Source organism: Acipenser ruthenus, chromosome 4 (assembly GCF_902713425.1).
Source record: "Acipenser ruthenus chromosome 4, fAciRut3.2 maternal haplotype, whole genome shotgun sequence".
NCBI lineage: Eukaryota > Metazoa > Chordata > Actinopteri > Acipenseriformes > Acipenseridae > Acipenser > Acipenser ruthenus.
Window position 1 is genome coordinate 11,915,595 of NC_081192.1, and position 22,933 is coordinate 11,938,527.

The 22,933-nt window shown below is 37.4% G+C and overlaps 1 protein-coding gene across 2 annotated transcripts in view; it reads left to right on the forward strand.

The window, feature by feature from the left end:
* The window catches only part of LOC117399319 (electrogenic aspartate/glutamate antiporter SLC25A13, mitochondrial), a 58,141-nt gene that overhangs the window by 31,588 nt on the left and 3,620 nt on the right, over positions 1 to 22,933 (forward strand). Inside the window, exons 8-17 of one of the 2 annotated variants that reach the window (XM_033998413.3) lie at positions 372 to 465; positions 1,233 to 1,317; positions 4,531 to 4,615; positions 5,099 to 5,257; positions 8,368 to 8,420; positions 9,082 to 9,162; positions 16,925 to 17,065; positions 20,639 to 20,777; positions 22,186 to 22,344; positions 22,501 to 22,591. In XM_033998413.3, coding sequence (XP_033854304.2) covers positions 372 to 465; positions 1,233 to 1,317; positions 4,531 to 4,615; positions 5,099 to 5,257; positions 8,368 to 8,420; positions 9,082 to 9,162; positions 16,925 to 17,065; positions 20,639 to 20,777; positions 22,186 to 22,344; positions 22,501 to 22,591 — 1,087 coding nt within the window. The remainder of the gene's footprint in view (positions 1 to 371; positions 466 to 1,232; positions 1,318 to 4,530; positions 4,616 to 5,098; positions 5,258 to 8,367; positions 8,421 to 9,081; positions 9,163 to 16,924; positions 17,066 to 20,638; positions 20,778 to 22,185; positions 22,345 to 22,500; positions 22,592 to 22,933) is intronic. The other variant, XM_033998414.3, reaches the window with a different exon arrangement.

The window sequence follows — 22,933 nt, forward strand, 5'->3', positions numbered from 1 at the left end:
GGAAGTGCATCTCCATTGCTGCCTGGTTAAAACCTGCCTCGGAGGTTGAGCAATGGCATTGAGAGAGGAGCAGTGATTTTGATGCATTCTGTGCATTTGGTTTATATTATTTTTATCAATTGATGCCATTCCTCTGTATTGGTTACATGTGATGCTACCGTATCACCACCTGTCTTATGCCCTTAGTGTTAGTGCTTTTTAATGGCGTTGTATCCAGTTAATGACAAATTTGTGTTACTGGTATTTGCTTTAGTGGGGGGAAAGGGTTCTATACTTGTACCATTTAGAGAGAAGAATCAAAAGTTACTATAAGCCATGATTGTGTTGCTGTTTTTGTAATTTCAATGTACTGGTGTGGTTTTCTGTTGCAGAGGAGTTTATTCTAGCTGCACAGAAGTTTGGCCAGGTGACCCCAATGGAAGTGGACATCCTTTTTCAATTGGCAGACTTATCAGAGTCGCGTGGGTACGTACAAAGTGAGATCAACACACACTTTGCACCATGCTGTACACGCAGTGCTGCTCATCTATCAGTCTCCCGAAGATTATTTATGTATTTCTTTTTTTATTCTATAGACAGAATATTTACTTGTACAAGGATGCTGACTTACCATGTAAGTCTATGTTAATTGGGGGGTAAAAAAGATGTTTTAAAAGTAAAAGTAGTTTTAAAAGTAACCCTATAAGCTTGTGTATTTACACAAGGGGAATACAAACAAACTAACCAATATAGTCTGTCAACAAAAAGATAATTGTATGATACTACCGTTTTTAAACTGTGGGTGTACTATACTGTCAACCAACCTGGCCATGTTTTTTCTATCCAAAATTGCAACACCACTGGGTCATATGGTGCATGGTTTAAATCCTAGCATCTGTATAGTCTTTGTGGAAATTACTTACTATCTGTGTGCACCAGATTCTTTTTTCATTTCAAAGAATGCAATGTGATACTTTAATAGGATTTGACCTCCTTTTTCTTTTTTTTTCTTTTTTTCTTTTTTTTTTTTAAAAGGATGCAAAAGATAATTGTTCCCATCATCCTTACAGTTTCTGCTTACAGTCCAGGAATTTCTCAATGAAATGATGAAATGATGTGCTGAAAATGATGGGTGCACAGACAGTGAAACTAATGATGTACAAATGTTCAGTCCTTTGTACTCTGTCTTTTTTTGTCTTCAATTAAATCAAGTTTTGTTTTTACCCATCAAAGCAAATCTTTCTTCCTTACAGGCGTGTTGGATTAGCAGACATTGAAAGAATTGCGCCATTAGAGGAAGGAGCTCTCCCCTATAACTTGGCAGAGGCTCAGAGACAGGTAAAGAAAAAAAAAAAGGGAAAAGCGTATAAAGTTTAACAGACTCATGTACGTTGCATCTGAAAGCAGAATTGTTTTTCTTTATTAGAAGTACACCAGTAACTACATGCGTGCAGGGAATGGTATGTTGCAATGCCGGGCATTGGTTGCTTGTTTCTTCTTGGAGCAATTGCTATTTGGGCAATCTTCCTAAAATTAAGATGTTTTAGGAAAGCGATAGGAAGGAGCACAAAAATAAAGATAAATGAAACAAAAGGGCATTAATCGTGATTAAATACAGTACTTTCAGGGCTTTTTTTTCTTTATTTATTTCTAGTTGATAATAAATGTACAGGTTTTAAAGTGTTTTTGTTTTTTTGTTTTCTTGACCACTCAAGCATGTGAAAATACCGATATCAAGAAAATCCTTCAATTTAATTTAGTAGATAATATAGGAATGAATTTGATGGCAGTTCAAGGCTTTTTGTTTTTAATGTACTGTTGTACTGCCACAGGTTAATGTCATCGTTGACAGTAGTAAAATCACAATAGCAACTAGTCTTCAGCCTGAATAAGAAATCAAGCAACTGGATGCAGTCTGATTTTTACTTTCAGCAACATTATTTCAGCATATCATCAAAGAAACAACACAACATAGTCCACCGCTGGGATATTGAAGCCTGAAGGCTACCAGACCACAGATGGAATTCTGAGCAAAACCGCATTACTCATGGAATATTGAGGAAAACATTTGTATCCATTAGCAACAAAAACTAGTGCTGCATAAAATCATGAAAAAAAAAAAAAACTTTAAAGGCTGGTTCACACTGGGCATACAATTCAGACGGACGCTACGAACGGACGCAGGCTGTAGTTCACACTGAGCGATCTTCTCCCTGCGTTAGTTCATTCTGATTGGTTTAAAAAAGACAACACTCTTCTGGAGGTTCGGGGAGTCATGCACACAGTCGCATTTAACTTATACACTGTAGAACCGCAGCACCTCTTTTTATATATACAGCTGATCCAAAAAAATTAAAATAATTATTGTGTGATTGACAGCAAATGCCACCATTCAGTTTCATGGTAAAATTACTGACATTCGCGCAGACTTTGTTGAGCTGACCCGCTCAATTTAACCATCCCGCTTTCAGTAAACACTGTACGTATTCTGCTGAGAGACACGCATCAAACACGGTTTAAATTCCTGAGTTGTTAGTTTTCATTCTGATTATTTATGTGTTTCATGCTTAATTATTAGTTCTTTCGACATTTCCTGCTACATCTATACAAGTATAATTTATTTCAAATAATAAACGGTAAATTGTATTTTACTTGTAAAATTCTAAAGGAAAGAGAAAGGCGTGTGATTGGTTGAACACGAGTGACGTCACCAACTTGATGCTGAGAAGTTGAAATCTACCAACTCGTCCACAGCGTCTACGATTTGAACGCAAGGTGGTGCATTCGTAGCGTCCGTCTGAATCGTATGCCAGTGTGAACCGGCCTTTTATGTTTAACATATCCATTTTTAAGGTATCCATTTTCTATAGCAATAGAATCCCTCATAAGAGGGCATTACTGTCTGGTAAGGCCCTTCTCCTTCAGTTAAATGCCTTCACCTTCATTTTGGGTCATTTTAATGGCACATGGCGGACCTTACCAGATGGTATAGCCCTCTTTGGGTTCAGAGTACACTGGGCTGAACCCTGGCCTTGTCTGGCTTGTTGGTTCCTTTGATGGCAGACACCCTCTCCCTGCCTCAAGGAAATCATTGCTCATCCTGAGCTTTCTTATGTGCTCTGGTAGAAACTAGTTTTCCAACTTTTTTTGTTGTCTTTAAGAAAAAAAAATGATTGCAGACTATTTTTAAGCCTGAAAACATAAAGATCACATAATTATTTTGTGGCTTCAAGATGAGTTTTAAAAAGATTGTTTACCACAGGCCTTGGTTGATTTTATTTGAAATTTGGCAAACAAAGTTAATAAAATGTATTAAAATACAGAATATAGGAAATCTGAAACTTGTTATATGTCATATATATATATTTTTTAGTAGCTATAATGTTTAACTATAAACTGGAGTATTTTAAAATGTACAGACAGTAAAAAGTAGACACGTGGGTTTTTTTTTTCTTCTTCCAAAAAACACATTTTGTTCTTTTTGTCAGAAGAGGACTCAGACTTTTAAGTGTAAATTTTCTTTTTTGGGACGACTGTTTGTCCAAGACTTGAGGATTGAGCAGAGACGCCAGTCCAACCACAGTGGGTTGGTTTAGGCTGCGGTTTGGCCTTTCAGTCCAGGCCTTCCTCGGAATTCCTGAGGGCAGTGTCTAGCTTTGTGAGTGAAGCGTGAGTAAAGCGCTGACAATGCTTTGATGAATCCTGACAGGTGGTTCCAAATGGTTGCCACCTCTATTGAAGATAAAGGGGATGGCCACTTGCCCTTGGGGTGGGTTGACTGGTAGTTCTTGTTACAGGTAGTGGAGAATGTGAAGTAAAATGCTTGGGAATTTGCTACAACTCCTACACCCTGTGCTTTTGTTGGAAAACTGTATTAAACATTTGTTGACATTATTTGCTCAGCTAACACATTGAGGGCTTTTTTGGACTCTCATAATAATAATAATAATAATAATAATAATAATAATAATAATAATAATAATAATAAAAAAAAAATAATAATAATAATAATAATAATAATAATTAAACTGGCTGCATGGATTTAGTTAGAAACGGCCTGATTGGTATATATGCCAACTAAAATAAAATACATCTGTATAGATGTGCACAGCAAAACTGGCCAGTATACCAATGCCCACATTATTTTTAATTATTTAGTCAATACATACATACATACATACATACATACATACATACATGCATACAAACAAGGTAATAGCAATATTTAATTGCTTTACCCATTAATTGTGGCCCATTCTTTTGCTAGCATACTAATACAGTCCTATGATTGAAGTTTATCCTTTTTTTTTTTTTTAATTATTTAAAATTGAACAGAAAATATACAAACATTAGAACCACTTAAGCTTCTTGTATTTTGGTATTTAGTAAACGGATTACATGCATGAGAATTTGGAATGTCTCCACTTTCGTCGCATGTTGTTTTAAGATGTATTTAAAGCTCCCGTGGAGTGGAGCTGTATATTCTTTGAAGCCAATAAACCACTGATTTGTGGAGTTTTTTTTCCTTTCTTTCTTTCTCTCTTTCGGCAGCAGTCTGCAGGTGATGTGCCTCGACCGATTCTGATCCAGGTAGCGGAGTCAGCCTACAGGTTCGGTCTTGGTTCAGTTGCTGGAGGTTAGTCATGGATCAGTGTGTCTACCCCCCACCCCCTTCATAAACAACTCTGGGAAAAACAAAGCCTTCCCTATCTCCTCCTGGAGCTGATTCCCCTCCCTAAATAGAAGTCGAGATTGTACCACGGGAAACTCTCTATGGATTCTTTTGTACCCGTCAGTGATCAGAAGGTTAGCAATGGTGCCTTTTGCCTTGTTTGGCTCCAGACTGGCTTCACAAAGACAGGTTAATGATCAGGTAGCGCTGCTACAATACTCTTAATTAAAACCACTGGCAACTTATCCCTTTGTAATTTCACAAAGTCGTCAGGTGAGAAGGGCATAATTGATGAGTTTGGAAGATCAAGACTGCTTTGTATTGTTATTTTATTTATTTTTTTAAACTTCTTTAGTGAGCTTGCTAAATGTATTACTATTACCACTGAATAACGCCCCCCCCCCCCCCCCCCCCCCCATCTCTCATTTTGTTTCTGTACTCTTGCAGCGGTTGGTGCTACTGCCGTTTATCCAATTGACCTGGTGAAAACTCGTATGCAGAACCAGCGCACTTCAGGGTCTTTTGTGGGAGAACTTATGTACAAGAATAGCTTTGATTGCTTCAAGAAAGTACTGCGGTACGAAGGCTGCTTCGGGCTCTATAGAGGTCAGTTCCTTAGCAAGCTGGAGGCAAGACCTGACAAGGTATTGAGAGGGGTCATGCTCTTGCTGACCTGATTTACTTTGATGTCACTGAGCATCTGAAGGTTTCGGCTTAGAGGTGGACGAGCTCTGAGAGAATGTAGAACAGATAAGATTTACATTCCAGAATAGCCCACATACACGAAGGTGGCTAGATGCAACAGCAGTGTTGTTGCATAGGCAATTTCAGCTGTGCCCCACAACATTTACTGACATGCAGTCCATTGTTTTACACTGGTCACTGGTTTATTTTCATGCTATTTTGATTCATGTTATTGCTGCAAAAAAATGCCATTCTGAATAACAATACAAATAGGTAAGTCAGTATTGAATGACATGTAGGAGATGGAAAGAAATGAAAGCAGGCTGCACTTACAAACAAGGCCATGTGCTATCTGTAATCCAGAAAGGGAATCATAATGTTGTAAATATATCATTTTAAATCCAGGTTTCAGCATTGAATTACAGTGCATGTGGCTACTTGAACCATTTATTCTGCAATATTCTTGAACATTGGCACCCGCAGCCATACGCACATTACGCACTGTGCGTACCATTGCTTTGCAAAAATTTGGCTTCATAAGTGTGGACTTGCATATAAACTTGTGCGATCGGTTGAAGAGAAACAGACTTTTTAAACTTATAGGATTGTACTGTTTATGTAGTGGTAGTAACGAGTAAACGGAAGCAGATAAGCTTGGTTGAAGCCTTGAAAAAGAGCGGAAAATGTCAGAGGGAAAAAAATCAGTAAAATAGTCAGTAAAATAAATCTGGCACTAACGGTGGTAGAGTTTTAAGTGCCGAAAATACGTTGGCAGCATTGAATGTTAGTCTTGCATTATCTAAATTCTGCTGCTCTTCCAGGATTGAGCACAGTAAGTGCACATTTATACAAGTTTCATTTGCATTTAAATTGTCAGTGTCTTATATTAAAATGAATAATACATGTCCTAATCATAAACACATAATTACCAAGTTGTACTATTATTATTATTATTATTATTATTATTATTATTGATGTTTTATTTTAACTGCCTGTTTTGTCACAACGTGTAAGATTAAAAAAAAAAAAAAAAAAAAATGTGTATATGTTTATACACCATGCTTAGGGGGTGAGTAATTATTACATTAGTAGTAGTGATTGTGAGAGTAATGATTAGAAATGGAATCAGCATAACAGATTTGTGAGCTAGTTTTCCCCCTAGTCTGTATTTCAAATAGGTTTATTTGTACCTTTTATTGTTGTTGTGGACCATTTGGCTGTCACTGTAGTTCTATCTGTTCTGTCTCAATGGAAATGCGCTGTGTTTATTAATTTTTTAGAAAGGGAAACAGTGATGCAATTTGATTGCAGTTTTCTAATGTGACAGTGTAGGTGCTGTGAAACTTAGGAAAGAACAGAAATGCAGCACTCTGATAGGCTGAAACACTTTACAGCATGTTGATGCAGAGTCGTTCTCGGCATGAGATGGGATGTCCGGTTTGATTTCAGTTTTGCGTACCATGTGAAAGCTTTCTGGATGTGCTCCTGTTCTTGTATACCACACAAGTAAAACATGTAAATATGGATAAAGCATGCAACAGGAGAAGAGCAACAATGACGTTCCATAATAGATCACTGGTATTACCGTATTCCTTAGACTTTAAGACGCACCCCAAAATTCCGATCCTCAAATTGAGGATAAACATAACATAAAGATGCATTTACAAAGCCTCAATTATGCATATAAGAGCCATTTATACAAATGAAATGCTACACAAATGCTATGGTGCATTGATGTAGTTAACTTAAATTCTAATCACCCTGTACTTGACCTCTCCCAGATTATGGGTGCCTGTATGTCGTGGATGATTCAAGATCGGGCAGTAATGTTTTTGTTCATCTTTTTTCGACAGTCAATCACATTCCTGTATGTGTGCTCAGGCAATCCTGTCTTTTGTTGGCAATTTTTTTAATACACGCATCATTATACTGTAATATAAGACATGCCATTTTTTAGAAGAAAAGATTAGTTTAAAAAGTGTGTCTTAAATTCGAAGGAATACGGCATGAATACAACACTTAAAGTTGTGTTTCTGCAGTGGTTTTCCCTTGGCGAGCATGGCTTTCTCTCTTGCTGTCCAGTCCCTCTGTTGAACTGCACAGTATGTTCCTGTTAGTGTGGCCCCACCTGTGACAGGGATACCATTGCACTGATGTATATCTGTATTAAAGTTTTACATATTAAAAATGTCCTTCCAGGGTGGATGCTAAACCAAGCTTCCATTAGCATTCTGAGGGATACACAGGGCACACACAAAGATCACACAGAGTAACCAATCAATGAAATGTTTTTCAAAAATGAATTTATGAGTTCATTGTATTTGGAATTAATTGGTAAGGTAAGTGGACCAATTGTTTCAGACAACATATGTAAAAGATACAGGGCACTTGAGTTTGAAATTTTACAGAAGGTACCGATGTCCTGTAAAATAATCGGAGGACCTCCTGACTGGTCTGGGGTAAAAAGAAATGGATGGTTCACACAGAACTACATTTCACCGATGTCGGTAAAAATTCTGAAACCACCATAAATTAACATGAATTTTCAAATTTAACAATTTCCCTTACAATAATTTAGTGTGAAATCGATTTCTTAAGTCAAAAAGTCGTATCGTTATAAACAGAAAAAGCAAGAGAACCCGAATGCAATATGGGGGTTCTAGGGGTGATGGCACTTTTATAGTAAAGCAGGGTTTATACTGATGAAGTTTAGGGGCTAGCAAATAGAGATGTATCTCATTTGTTTTGTTTTTAACAATGGCAATCGTGTCTTCTTTAGTCTAAAAATCTGTGTATATTTGTGTTGTAATCTAGGCACTAGAAACTGCAGTCTGGTAACAAGAGAATGCTTTCCCTTTATAATTTGATTAGAGTTATGATGGCTAAACATCCCACTTCAAATGCTTTCATTAGTTGCTATAATAGAAGATTGGTTGAAAATGGTTCCAGCTTATAATAAGGCAAATCTTGTGCCCACGAGTCGTGCTTTTGTTGCTTCTCCTTTTATTTGATAATCTGTTTCTAAATTATAGGTCTTCTACCACAGCTCCTGGGTGTGGCACCAGAGAAAGCTATAAAACTTACAGTAAGTGCTTTATTTCACCACATATACTCCATTATAGTCAGTGCTTGTACGCACTGGGTTTCTGGTGGAGGTTTGAGGCAATGTGTATTATTATTAAAAAAAGAAAGCATTCAGACATTTTATTTCAACGTGCGAATCCAGACATAGGCAAAGTAATGTATGATAAATAACCTGTAGTATTACACAGTGCATGACATCCTGATTATTTAAGACATGTTTGCAAGTGTCACTGACAAATAACAAGCACCTGCAAAACTACATGTTTAAACACGTTTCATATTATATCATGGTAAATGGTGTATCAACACGTGATATGCATGTTATGTATTTGTGTGATAGATAGATAGATAGATATAGATATATAAAAAGGCTCATAATGGGGAAACTATGGCCCCTGAGGGAAGAATTATAGTTATCAACAGGGAACTCCAATGCCCGAACCTGCAGCCGGAGGGCATTGTCTCCCAGAGGATTTGTTTGAATTTTAGGCAGTCAGAAAACACTGAAGGCAAAGTTTTTATGACGGTTGTAGTGTTTGCAGCATCTTTGTTTTGTAGTATATATTTTGAAACTCTGTAATTTATTATTTTGGTCTGTATTTAAAATGTCTCAATTGTGTATATAGGTAGACAAAAAATAATGGTGCTCATTTCCTTTTAAGGTGAATGACTTTGTCAGAGGAAAAAGTGCTCAGAAAGATGGCTCTGTTCCACTCTTTGCAGAAATTTTGGCTGGTGGTTGCGTGAGTACCATTTTTATCTTGCACAATCAAATCCGTTCATTATATGTAATCATTTTTTTTAAAAAAAAGCTTTAATAATAAACAAAAGCTTATTCATCAACATTTGTACTGAAAAACTTGCAAAATTGAAAATGTTAATGGTTGTAGTTAAAGATTTAGTATAACAGAAATGTTTTAGCTCTTCATATATCTACTTGATACTGGAGCCTTTTATAGCTTTCCTTTAAACTACCATGCCTTTACCTTAATACTGTTATACCTTGAAGAATTCCATGCTGGTTTGATATTCTTAAGCTGAATACTGTCTGATCTGTGGTTTTACACCCACATTAATGTTTGCTAAACAAGCAAGCTATGTGTGCCCTTTCATTGTAGGTTATGTGTAAGCAAGACAGGGATATTCCTAGGGAAACAAAACTTATATTGTGTGGTTTTTGTATTCATCCCTGGGCTTTGTAGTGGTACTGAAAAGGCAGCAGTAGAAGGTTAGAGACTGTTGTATTTCATTTGAAAAGCAGACTCTCTGTGTACCACACATGAGACAGCAAGATATGACTGTTGTCTAACTGGACGTTGTGTTTGATCAGTGACCCTTCAAGGTCTGGCAGGTAAGACCCCCAATCCAGTAACGTCAGGGGCATTCAGGAAAACAACACAGCCCTTTGATTAGTCGTCTTTTTGATGCCTTCGAAACTTGTCTGAAACCAGTAAAGCATAAGAAATACGGTTGTACGGTTGGGTTTTAATCACAAATTATGGTATTTTATTGAAACTCTAGTTCAGCATGCACAGTAAATCCAAGATAGACTTCCAGTTAAGTAATGAGCTGATTTTTGCACATTTAAAGGCCTTTTTTAATAGTTTTAATGGCTTTTTTTTTTTACATTTTTGTTGCTTTCAGATATCTTTTAAGTTAGGTAAAACCTGATTTCAATTTTAGATGTGTTTGTTTAAATCTAAATATACGTTGACCACTCTGCTAGTAGTAGGATTTTCAGTTTGTTTGTAATACTCTTCTCTGTACTGATTCTACCGCGTCGGTACATCTCCAAGGTGCTTGTATTATTTTCTGGGAAGTTTTTACTTGCCATTCTGCAATTGACATGCTATTAAAAATGTACTTTTAATTACAGTTTGATACAAATAAAACTAGTGGAGTGATATTGTTTTTGTGATGCGGTTACAAACATTCTAAAGGCATATACTTGGGATTGGAAAATGGATCTGAGATTTCCTTTAACCTGATTGGTCAATACAAGGTCCTTAATCTCTGGTAAAGGACCTTGAATGTTATCTTCCAAATGTTATCTTTAATCACCGTTCCGAATCAATCGGCCATAAAATATGTAAATACAGTATTCATATATTTTACCTTTGCTCTGAATGCTGAAAGAAAATTTCTGCTCTAGTACATGCCCTCTGAATGTTGTCTGTCAATGTGGACTAGGGGTCGGACCAAATCAAACCCCGATCACTCTTGCGAAAGAGTGTTTATGCGATAATATCGCTAGTTTCCAGATCGCATTTTTCAAATCCTGAGATCCAAACTAGTCATTTCCAATCCGCGAAATGGGCGGAGAGAAGTTTCGCAGGAGTAGGAGGGACCGCCGAAAGCAACATGAAAACAGCTGTTAACCAATCCTCAGATGGTATTTGTGACATTTTGAAGGGGCGGAAACAAGGCGGTAACATGCGAAAAGAGAAGCGAAGACAGCCAAGACAGAAATCTGTGTTGTACTACTGTTTCATTTGAATATCAGTGAATGCTATTACATACAACTACTACTAGTAGTAATAATAATAAAACTATGTTTAATAATAATAATAATAATAATAATAATAATTATTACTGGTTTTATTTTTATTGTGTAAAATATTGAAAAATACGGACGTGAGTTTGAAAGAAACACACACACACGTGCACGCACGCACACACTCACACGCACGCACACACACGCGCACACGCACACACGCACACACACTTGGCAGTTACCTCGTTTCCACGGTGTCTGTAGCATCATGCTGCATTGTTCTATCACTTTTATGAAAGCATGCCACATTGGCTGCATTGCTAAGTTCAACGCTGAGAAGCAACAACTCTCAAAATCGTTCCTAAACTCACCGTTGAGAGCTAATGACGCACAGCGTTGGCTCAACGCTGACTCAACGAACTCACCGACTCTCAGAGCTGGTGAACTGCTCAACAGAAAGATAGCGATACCCACAACCGCGATCAAGCTGCTATATAAAAATTAATGAATGGGTTTTAAATGTAGATACTCATACCACAATCTGCCTTCAAAATGGTATTTGTTGATGCCCTGTTGTGCACAAGGCTGTAGAGTAACTGCACAAAAAAAATTATAATAGGAATAATACATATACTAATATTTGATGCTGTAAATTATTCATTTTAAATTATTCAATGTTGTATGCAAGTGTTCGATATATGAGGTCAGTGGAGCGTGTACTGTTGTGTTTGTTTTTTTCTGCAAATGTCAGGATGTTTAGTGTTTATTTATTTATTTGTTTATTTATTTATTTTGACTATTTGCTTAATACGCGATAGTGTTCGTCAAGTTCGAAGTTGACTTGAAAATAAGGTCCTGTGAAAGTCTTGCGATTTGATTTATAGCTGGAATTGAGTAGATTTGGTCGGGCGATAGCAAACCACTCCCCCTTCTCAACCCACTTGTAGTCAACAAGCGATAGCTGCATTTTGAAGGGCGAAAAGGGCTTGTTTTGGTTCGGCCAGATTTCACTTGGAATTTTTCTTGTGTTTTGTTACCGCGAATGCTTTCGCGTCCTCGTCCGGCCCTTATTTAGGCTATTGGAATGCCCATGAAGCGACATCATCACCCACCACTCGGATACCGAAGCCTGAAGGCTACCAGACCACAGATGGAATTCTGAGAAAACCGCATTACTCATGGAATATTGAGGAAATGTTTTTATTCATTAGCAACAAAAACTAGTTCTGCATAAAGTCATGAAAAAAACAGAAAAACTTTTTAACAACTGTTTGGGTAATGGGGCCAAAGCTTCTCTATAAAATTGGTGTACAAAACAGCGTTTTTAATCTTATCAATTTAAGTGTACCAATTTTACTCTTTATTTTAGACACTTAGTAAAATGCAACATTCCCTTGAAGGCATGAGTACGTTCAATAAATAGTGTACTGTGCATACTCTAATGCTAACTTATAGGGTATGCATTTACTACAGCCTTACATTTTAACTAATGTTACTCTGAACTACTGTACAAATACTTGGTCTATAAAACTTGCTTTTCTTTATTTTCCAGTTGAAAAAAAATCCCACAATATCTTTTTAGCATCCATTTAGTCCAGTATTCCTGATTGATCCCCATGCTATAGCAATGTAAAGCATCCCGACTCTCTTCAAACACAGAATGTTGTATTTATTATATAGGTTTACCTTCCAAAAATGTGGCTGACAGACAGGTAAATTGGTAGGTTAGGTTGGGGGACTAAGACGGTGGCGATAAATCCTAAGGATCAAAAAACCAGTTGCTTATTCAACAGTCACAAACCCGCATTGCAATTCAACCATACAGATATTTATTTATTAGTTGAAAACCTGGATTTATAGGTCATGTGTTTCTGGCGATTCCCAGAAGCTCAGTTAGCTGTCCCGGCATTTCTATGATCCATTCTCTAGCTACCACTGAGACGCCGGGAATCAACGAAGTACAAGAAGCTTGATAGCATGCAAACTCAAGCAGTGCAGCAAAAGTGTTATGCATATTTTTACCATCCACTATGCAGCTTACCTGTGGCACTTTTATATATATATACAGACGTGCTCAAATTTGTTGGTACCCCTCCACAAAAAACGAAGAATGCACAATTTTCTCTGAAATAACTTGAAATTGACAAAAGTAATTGGCATCCACCATTGTTTATTCCATATTTAATAGAAATCAGACTTTGCTTTTGATTTTTTATTCAACATAATATTGTAAATAAGAAAACAAATGAAAATGGCATGGACAAAAATGATGGGACCTATAACCTAATATTTTGTTGCACAACCTTTAGAGGCAATCGCTGCAATCAAATGTTTTCTGTAGCTCTCAATGAGACTTCTGCACCTGTTAACACCTGTTGATGGGTGCCTACTCCAGACTGCAAGTTTCAGCTCTTTCCATAGATGTTCGATAGGATTCAGATCAGGACTCATAGAAGGCCACTTCAGAATAGTCCAATGTTTTGTTCTTATCCATTCTTGGGTGCTTTTAGCTGTGTGTTTTGGGTCATTATCCTGTTGGAGGACCCATGACCTGCGACTGAGACAGAGCTTTCTGACACTGGGCAGTACGTTTCGCTCCAGAATGCCTTGATAGTCTTGAGATTTCATTGTGCCCTGCACAGATTCAAGGCACCCTGTGCCAGGCGCAGCAAAGCAGCCCCAAAACATAACAGAGCCTCTTCCATGTTTCACTGTAGGTATGGTGTTCTTTTCTTTGAAAGCTTCATTTTTTCGTCTGTGAACATAGAGCTGATGTGACTTGCCAAAAAGCTCCAGTTTTGACTCATCTGTCCAAAGGACATTCTCCCAGAAGGATTGTGGCTTGTCAATATGCATTCTAGCAAATTCCAATCTGGCTTTTTTATGTTTTTCTTTCAAAAGTGGAGTCCTCCTGGGTCTTCTTCCATGGAGCCCACTTTCGCTCAAAAAGTGATGGATGGTGCGATCAGAAACTGACGTACCTTCACCTTCAGCTTGTATCTCTTTGGCAGTTATCCTTGGTTCTTTTTCTACCATTCACACTATCCTTCTGTTCAATCTGGGGTCGATTTTCCCCTTGCGGCCGCGCCCAGGAAGGTTGGCTACAGTTCCATGGACCTTAAACTTCTTAATAATAATTGCAACTGTTGTCACAGGAACATCAAGCTGCTTGGAGATGGTCTTGTAGCCTTTACCTTTACCATGCTTGTCTATTATTTTCTTTCTGATCTCCTCAGACAACTCTCTCCTTTGCTTTCTCTGGTCCATGTTCAGTGTGGTGCACACAATGATACCAAACAGCACAGTGACTACTTTTCTCCATTTAAATAGGCTGAATGACTGATTACAAGATTGGAGACACGTGTGATACTAATTAAAGAAACTAATTAGTTTGAAATATCACTCTAATCCAATTATTTATTATCTTTTCTAAGGGGTACCAACAAATGTGTCCAGGCCATTTTAGAATATCTTTGTAGAATAAGCAATAATTCATCTCTTTTCACAGCTTCTTTGCTTTATTCTATGACATACCAAAGGCATGCAAGTATACATGATAAAATAGCTTTTAATTTCATCACTTTTCCGGAGGAATGAAGCATTATTTCAATGAGCTGTAAGGGTACCAACAAATTTGAGCACGTCTCATGTATGTGTGTGTGTGTGTGTGTGTGTATATATATATATATATATATATATATATATATATATATATATATATATATATATATATATATATATATATATATATATATATATATATATATAGACATATATATATATATATATATATATATATATATATATATATATATATATATATATACATATATATATATATATATATATATATATATATAGCATTCAGTACATTAACAGTAAAGTTCATTATGGGTTTTTAATTCTTTTTTTTGCACACGAAGGCCCTTGTTTAGATGCTGTTTATACCTGTAAAAGTGTAAGTGATTTGAAGGGCAGATAATACACCAGCACAAAGCTTTTGTTTATCTCTGCACGTATGTGTGAGTGGGTTCAGTTACAGTACAAGGCACCCCATATAACTGCCTTAAGCAGGTATCAGGTGAGCGGCCCCACTCCACAAGTCAGCCAAGCATTACTAGGTATTGACTTTTATCCCCCGAGGGAGCTCCCCTCACATTGTAATTACTGGGAATTATCACTCATGAGTAACTTCAGCACTTGTAACCAAAGCTGTTCTTAATTTAACAAAATGCCTTCTTTGGGGATCCGGAGTGGCGCATCCAGTAAAGGCGCTCCACGCGGAGTGCAGGATGTGCCCTATAGCCTGGAGATCGCAGGTTCAAATCTAGGTTATGTCACAGCCGACCGTGACCGGGAGTTCCTAGGGGGCGGCGCATAATTGGCTGAGCGCTGCCCGGGTAGGGAGGGCTTAGGTCGGCAGGGGAATCCATGGCTCACCGCACATCAGCAACCCCTGTGGCCGATAGGGTGCCTGTGGTTCTGCAGTGGAGCCGCCAGATCTGTGTTGTCCTCCGGCACTATAGGTCTGGTGGCATTGCTGTGGATCTGCAGTGCAAAAAATGATGGCTTGGCAGGAGCACGTTTCGGAGGACGCGTGTTCCAGCCGCCGTTTCCCGAGTCGGCAGGGGGGTTGCGAGCGGTGAGCCGAGGATACAGATAATAATTGGGCATGCTAAATTGGGGAGAAAAACCAGGGTAAAAAATTGGCGACGACTACATTTTTAAAATTAAAAAGAAAAAAAAAAATGCAGCCTTCGGTAAACTGTTTTATTACAAATACTGAATACTCAGCTTCTGTTGAAGTTTGAAATGACCAAAACTGTTGGGTAATTTACTGGTGTAATTTCAGACCTTTTAATAACTTATTATCTTTTATGTTATATTTTCATTTTACTTAGTCCTCATGGTAACAGCAAAGATGGGTTGATTTACTAACAAATCACTTTTATTTTCTTTTAACTTCATTTTGCCAATCGGCAATAATGGGCATGAGAGAGGTCCTCAGATGAGCCCACACATGTCCTAAAATGGATGGACTTTATTTTAAAACATGACTAAACAATATTTAAAACCTGAGTTAAATAAATACATTTTCTTGCCTATATATATTGAAACAAAAGCTATAAGGAACAATGAATTTACTCCTTCCTATCACATTTTAAAAAATGAGATGTACAGTAGTTCATCCATATTATCTGTCTAGAATAGTTCATAATAAATTAGAAATACAATCTTTGCAAATCATTTTAATTATAAGTTATAAATACCCAACAATGTATTATTCAGACCACAGAATTAGGGGTTTTAAAATGCACTCGATACATGTATTTGTGTAAGAATGCAATGGAAATGGATTCCTATCTAATGGGCCTTTGCAGTTCTGTGCATGCAAAATCACATCTAGACAGTAACTAGTGGCAACAGAAACAGTGGAATAAAAAAATTGGAGCCAGCCTGTAAATACATATTCACCAGTTCTTTACGTTTATTTTTAAAATGCCAATCAAGCAACCTGTCTGGCTAGACCTCATAAGAAGTAATAACTATTCTGAATGGTAGTATGATCAAACTACTGTTTTGAAGCTTCGCAGAACGTGATGCAACCTGTAAATGCTTTTAAAAAAAAAAAAAAAAAAAAAAATTCCCTTGCATGCTAATTACAAATACACAGAGACTGTTCCATCTGTCTACAAAGAACAATTTTCTTAACTCAGTTTGGGCCTTAAGTTCCCCTTGTAATCCTTTTTGTCGTTTTTAACCTGATTTCTCATCTCTAGTTTGGAGAGCTTTGCTGAGTATTGAAGACAGAGTTACCAAAAATATCCTTGAGTTGTTGGTTTTTTTTGTTTTGTTTTTTTCCCCCACAGTAAAACAGTTCAATCTGTTTGTGGGTCCCAAAAAACAAATGCCTAAAATATACTCTGACCGTGTTTTAAAAACACAAGTGTCTTGTTTTTTTTATTTTTATTTTGCAGATGAACTGACATGTCAAATTGTGTCTTTTTTAGGCTGGAGGCTCCCAGGTGGTTTTCACCAATCCGCTGGAGATTGTGAAGATCCGACTGCAGGTGGCTGGAGAGATCACCACGGGTCCTCGTGTCAGTGCGCTGTCTGTCATACGGGATCTGGGATTCTTTGGGCTTTACAAGGTATTCTAAACCTTAAAAAGGCTGTTTGATATTATTTAGTGCAGATCAACCTTTAAATCCACAGTAATGGTTGTGCTTTTAAATAAACCTGTGATCTCTCATTCACCAATCCATATCCTCCATTAGTGACCATCTAAAATACTTTGAATAATACTGGGTTATCAAGGATAAATGCATTTTTGAGATTCTGCAACCACACTTGATTGGTTACGCTGGTGTTTACTCCAGACTGCTTGAGGGTAGCAGGGGAGAGACATGGACAGCGTTACCTGGTTTGGAAAGACAGTAAAATGCAAAGGCTGATATAATCACAGCTAATAAATACGCTGCAGGAGTAAACATCATTTTGTAATAATATTTAAGTTTTTTTTATTTTTTCTATAGTTATGTTTTAATGCTGATTAGGCCCAAGTCGTCGGTGTTGAAGTTCAGTTTCTTCTGTTGAAAGGATGCCCGATACAAAAGAAGGAATTCATGACACAAATTATCAACATGCAGCATAAAGGTGTAAAAGTAAAAGGGACAGGCCTTCAGAATCCCCAGAAAATGAAATGCACAGTTTCTGGAGGCCACCTAGTGTTTACCTTGTGCACCTGACTGCATTCTTGAGCCAGGCTGCTTTTTGTCTCTGAGATCAAAAGAAGGAATGCAGGTCTGTCATCTAACGCATCTGATAATTCAATTGATTGGACCATTCTAAAATGTAAGGCAGCCGTGTGTGTGTCATTGTTCTGTGTAGAGAAAAAAAAACAAAACATGCCGGATAAAATATATCAAATAACCTGGGGTTCAAAAATGAATATGTTGACACTGCATTAAAAGGCTTTGTCTGTTCAGTGTCTCACCACACTCTACTGCCCATTAAGTGGATAGGCATTAAGCTACCTAAACAGAATTAGATATGCGTAGTGATTTGTCCCCCATGAAAATCGCTGCCAGATTAGCTAAGCCCTTTAGTACATTGCCATGATAAGTTCTCCCACCTGTTAGAAATTGATAAAGCAGTAATGGAAACCTAGCCATCGTAACTTGATTTACCAGCTGCAGCGTCTCATGGGTGCTCACACCATGTTATCCTACTTCCAGTATATACAGTTTCTAATAGCTTCAGTTACATAACAATGTGTTGGCAGCATGCCAGAGCATACAGACCAGCATGTGTCCATTTACTGGCATTAGAGACCACAGCCCCAGATAGAAGCTAATGAAGGATATGCCTCTACTGAATTGATTTGCTAATTTATTGGGGGTTTTTAGCAGCACTGGTCCTATTGTGTGGCACCCATGTAAATGCGATTTTAGCAGTGCTTGGGGCGGCCGTTTTAAGACTGAATTAAACTCACTGAGTGTGGTAGATATTTTACATTCCTGAGGTCGGAAAGGCTGGAAGCAACGATAATGAACTCAACACATAAACATTTTAAGGGTATGGAATTGCTGGAGTAGTGAGTTATAAAAAAGCGCTGTAAATAAAACACAGAAAATAGTTAGGAAGCCTGTTTGAGTGTAAACATGAATTTCTGTGTCTTTACGAAGTTATGAGCACAAATTTACTACATTGAGGACGGGAAATATTTATAAAATCATCAAATCCCCAATTAATTTAATATTTAAAATCCTTCGTTTACATCTAATGTTATACAGTGTTACATACATGTGTTTGTTTGTTTTTTGTATTCTGTCATTTTAAAGTTTATTAACCAGGACAAATCAGATTTTAAATAGTAAAAATAATCGCTGAAATTCTGAATTGAATTACTGCACCCCAAATTGTCCTCATTAGCAGGACCATATTTGTAGAGTGGCATATCATTATTTAACCACCAGAATAAAATAGGATACTATAAAATAGTATAGTTCTCTGTGAGTCTAAAAAAAATACTTCAGGTAACTGGAGTATACCAGTGGTTCGCAAGGCATTTGAAGGATTGCCTGACATTTGTCTGTGTAATTAAAGTAGAGAGGAGTAGGTGTTTATTAAACCTATGACTGTTCCGACACCCCAAAAAGGTAAAAAAAAAAAAAAAAAGTGCCACAAGCATAATGAAGTCTCCACAGACAAGGTGCGTTTCTGCTCTGTAAGAATGTGGAATCCGGTACCTCCCCAGTCTGTCGTCTTTCCTCTACACAGACAATGCACATTCACGGCAGGAGACAAAGTTTAGCCTGCGTCTTCCAGACCTACTGGCTCCTCATGCCCAACCCAACACAGAGACGCCTTTGTGAGCGTAATTTTCCTCCCTTTCTAGTGGATATAGTTTGTTTAGGTCCTTATTTGCCGCTATTGCTGGTGTAAATTGAAATTACAATGCAAAAGAACCTGCCCTGACTCAACTATGTTGGACTCATCCAGCAACCTGAAATTTGTGTTGGCATTGTTGCTGAATCTCTTTGTTAAAGTGTGATAGAAGATTAAGGGATTTAGATCTATTGTACTGATTGAAGGGTTGGGAGAAAAAAAAAAAAAACCTAAAAGGTCATAAAAAAAACTAATTGATTTTAAAATACACCATCAACACCTCCCCCAGGATGATTATCATTTAAGATTCCTCTCAAACTGACTGTTGGCAAAAAATTAAGCTGCACAAATCCTTCATGTGTAAACAAAAAGCTATATAATGAACAAGTTCTAGTTTCATCATAATCTTATGGCACTGATCCAGGTTACTAAAATCAATAGGTTCCCTTCATCTTACTGTTTTAAGTCTAGTGGAGTGTGTTTAGGGTAGATCTCATTTAAATACACGTTAATCACTGTCAGTCCAGGCCAGAGGTGGTTAGGTAGCTGTGCTCTGTGTGTGTGTATAGATATAGATATAGATCTAAATATCTATCACATAAACACACGTGAAACAGATACCTGTTGCATCTCTTTCTCCAAGCCACTGTCATGACTGATCGTGAAGACAACTTAAAGACTGAATTAATACCTCTTTAAAAAACAGGACAGCTCAACTGCCTGAACAAAATCCGACTGCCAAGAAAAAAGGCCTGCCAGGCAAAGAATTGATTAAATCCCCATACACCTTGAACTGTGATCCTGGGCAAATCTGCTACAACTTGGGCTACACCTAAAAAGATAAAGAAAAAAATCTTATCCCCACACCATTTTAAATTGGATGCAGCCCCTATTCTATAAATGTAGCAGGACTGAACAAAAGAGAACTTAAAATAAGAGTTCTTACATGAAGTTGGTTCTGTTAGTTTTAACCATAATGGCTGGTTTCACAAACCCTGATTCAACACTAATCTTGGAATAACTATCTTTACCTTAGCAAGGTAGTCTAGTGGTCAGTGAAACTAGCCGTATTAGTTCAAATAAATGATTTTGCACTGTATTAAAACCTTACATTTTGTCTTAAATATTCTGTTATTTTATACTGGATACAGTCCAGCTACATTGTCGGTTTTATTAAACATATCAGGTCGACAGAGGGTAGATTAAATAGCAGTGTTGCTTTTCCTTTAGTTTAGCACCCATCTTTTCCTCCAGGCCCATGGGGCAGGCTTGCTATTCAATGCGTTTCCCTTCCATGTGGTCCTAATTTAATGTGTGTCTTCTTTCCTACCCAGGGTGCAAAGGCCTGCTTTTTGCGTGACGTCCCTTTCTCTGCCATTTACTTCCCTTGTTACGCTCACATTAAAGCAGCTTTTGCTGATGAGGATGGACGAGTAGGCCCTGGAAGTCTGCTCCTGGCGGGGTCCTTGGCTGGTAAGCTCCCACATACTCTTTAGTAGCCGTGACCACTGTCTCCACTGTGGCTGCTTAAGCCTCTCTGCCAGTGTTTTATATATGTGTTTTTATATGACCTGGCAGCTAGTGGAGAATACCAAAAAGAGCCTGCAAAACTTAATTCATTGAACTGAAACCTATAGAATGTTGCACATATCCATAATATAATTGTTTTTCTATTATTTTTTTTTTTTTCTAATTTAGGATTCTTATTTTTTTTTTAGTTTTTTAAAAATGGGAATTTAGTGTAGATGAGCCATTTTTTATTTGAATGTGTTTTTACTATTTCATGGACTAACACGTACATTAAAAAATTGCTGTTCGAAAGAGACACCAGTGACTGCTGCCAAACCACAGTGGCTTGGCCCTAAAATACAACCAAATGAATAAGTTTTAAAAATCTGCCTGTTTTCAAGGAGATTTTTGCGTCTTTCATCTCACCATCTTGGTTTGGACAAAGCACAAGTAGAAAAAGTAATAAAAGTGGTGGAAGACATTCTTTGAGGAGATTTTTTAAAGTCTGAGCTCCATGGTTTGGACTGATAGTAAAGTGGAAATGATTGCAGTATTGGTAGTGGAGGATTTGCTCTGTGTGTATTGATTGACTGTCAATGTACATTTAAATCATCATTGCAAAACTATTTTGTGAGGATGTTGACCATTAGTGAGCAATTGTGGAATGTGTGTTTGTTTTGTGTTTTTTGCAATAAATAAAACCTGATGGTTGGTACTGCAGGGTGCATTCTTAAATCAAGGATTACATTCACAGAAGCCTTCAAAACTTTTTGAGCGTGACGGCTATAATTAGTCTTTTTCTGGCTATAAATGTCATATTTGGGAATTGCTTAGAACCTCCTCCGAATGCTTTACCTCCAGTCCACATTAGAAACAAACAGACATGGCCTACTTTGTTCTAATATATCTATATGTTGCAGTTTTAACCACACATGCTTTCATTGTATTTGACCTTTTTGTTGTTGTCCAGGATCTCCTTCTAAATGAGGCCTCTGCCTCAATGGGTAAATCTGGTTAAATAAACAAACAAATAATTTGGATAAAGGAACTGATGAAGATTTATTCCAAAGTTTTTTATAGGGAAGTTAGTCATTTGTTTACAGAGTAACCACAGTAACAAATTAAACCAGTATCTAGGGTTTGTATTTTTTTTTTTTTTTTTTTTTTTTTTTACTGATGGGCCATTTTTTTATATTCTTATCAAGATGTATCAGTGTTTACAGTACCAGTAAATGCACTTTTAACCAGTTAAACTGAGTGGCCCTCTGTTCCTTGGCTCGCGGTGGTATGGTAATGCCCTGTAATTGGGGATTCTATTGCTTTTTTTTCTGTAAATGAAAAGCAGTAAAATGATAACCCTTTTGCTCCTCAGGTATGCCTGCAGCCTCCTTGGTGACACCAGCTGATGTTATCAAGACCAGGTTACAAGTGGCCGCTCGTGCTGGACAGACCTCTTACACTGGAGTGATTGACTGCTTCCGGAAGATTCTTCGAGAAGAAGGCCCGAGGGCTTTTTGGAAAGGAGCTGGAGGTATGAAAGTTAACATGGATCATGCAGAAATACAGATACATGATAAACAGTTCAGAAGTCAAAACCTAAGGTCTGCCTCAGCCCTTTCAAACAGTATTAACAGATAGCATTTTAAACCCTGTGCCTCATGGATTCTTGTTTTATTTGCTCTTTTAGCCCGTGTGTGCCGCTCCTCGCCCCAGTTCGGTGTCACGCTGCTGACTTATGAGCTGCTTCAGAGATGGTTCTATGTTGATTTTGGGGGAAAGTAAGTGTTGAATGAAAAGGTTTGGTTTTAAAATAACTGTCTTGCAGATTATATAGTAGAAGCAGTGTTTTCCAAGTTTGTATTTGTTACACCATTTCCCATGGTTGTGATTTTTATTTTTTTATTGTTGGCAAGAAAAAAAAGAAAAAGCAAATTAATCACTTTCTATGTAAATGTTTTTAGGATCCTATAGTTCATTTAGGATCATAATACATATTTGGATTACTGATTTACTTCTCTACTTTTACACTGGCACACCTAATACGTGGTCATTATATACAAGTTAAAGAGTAAGTAGCGGGGTTCCGAAAAATATGGCGTTACACGTCTCCCCGTGTTGAA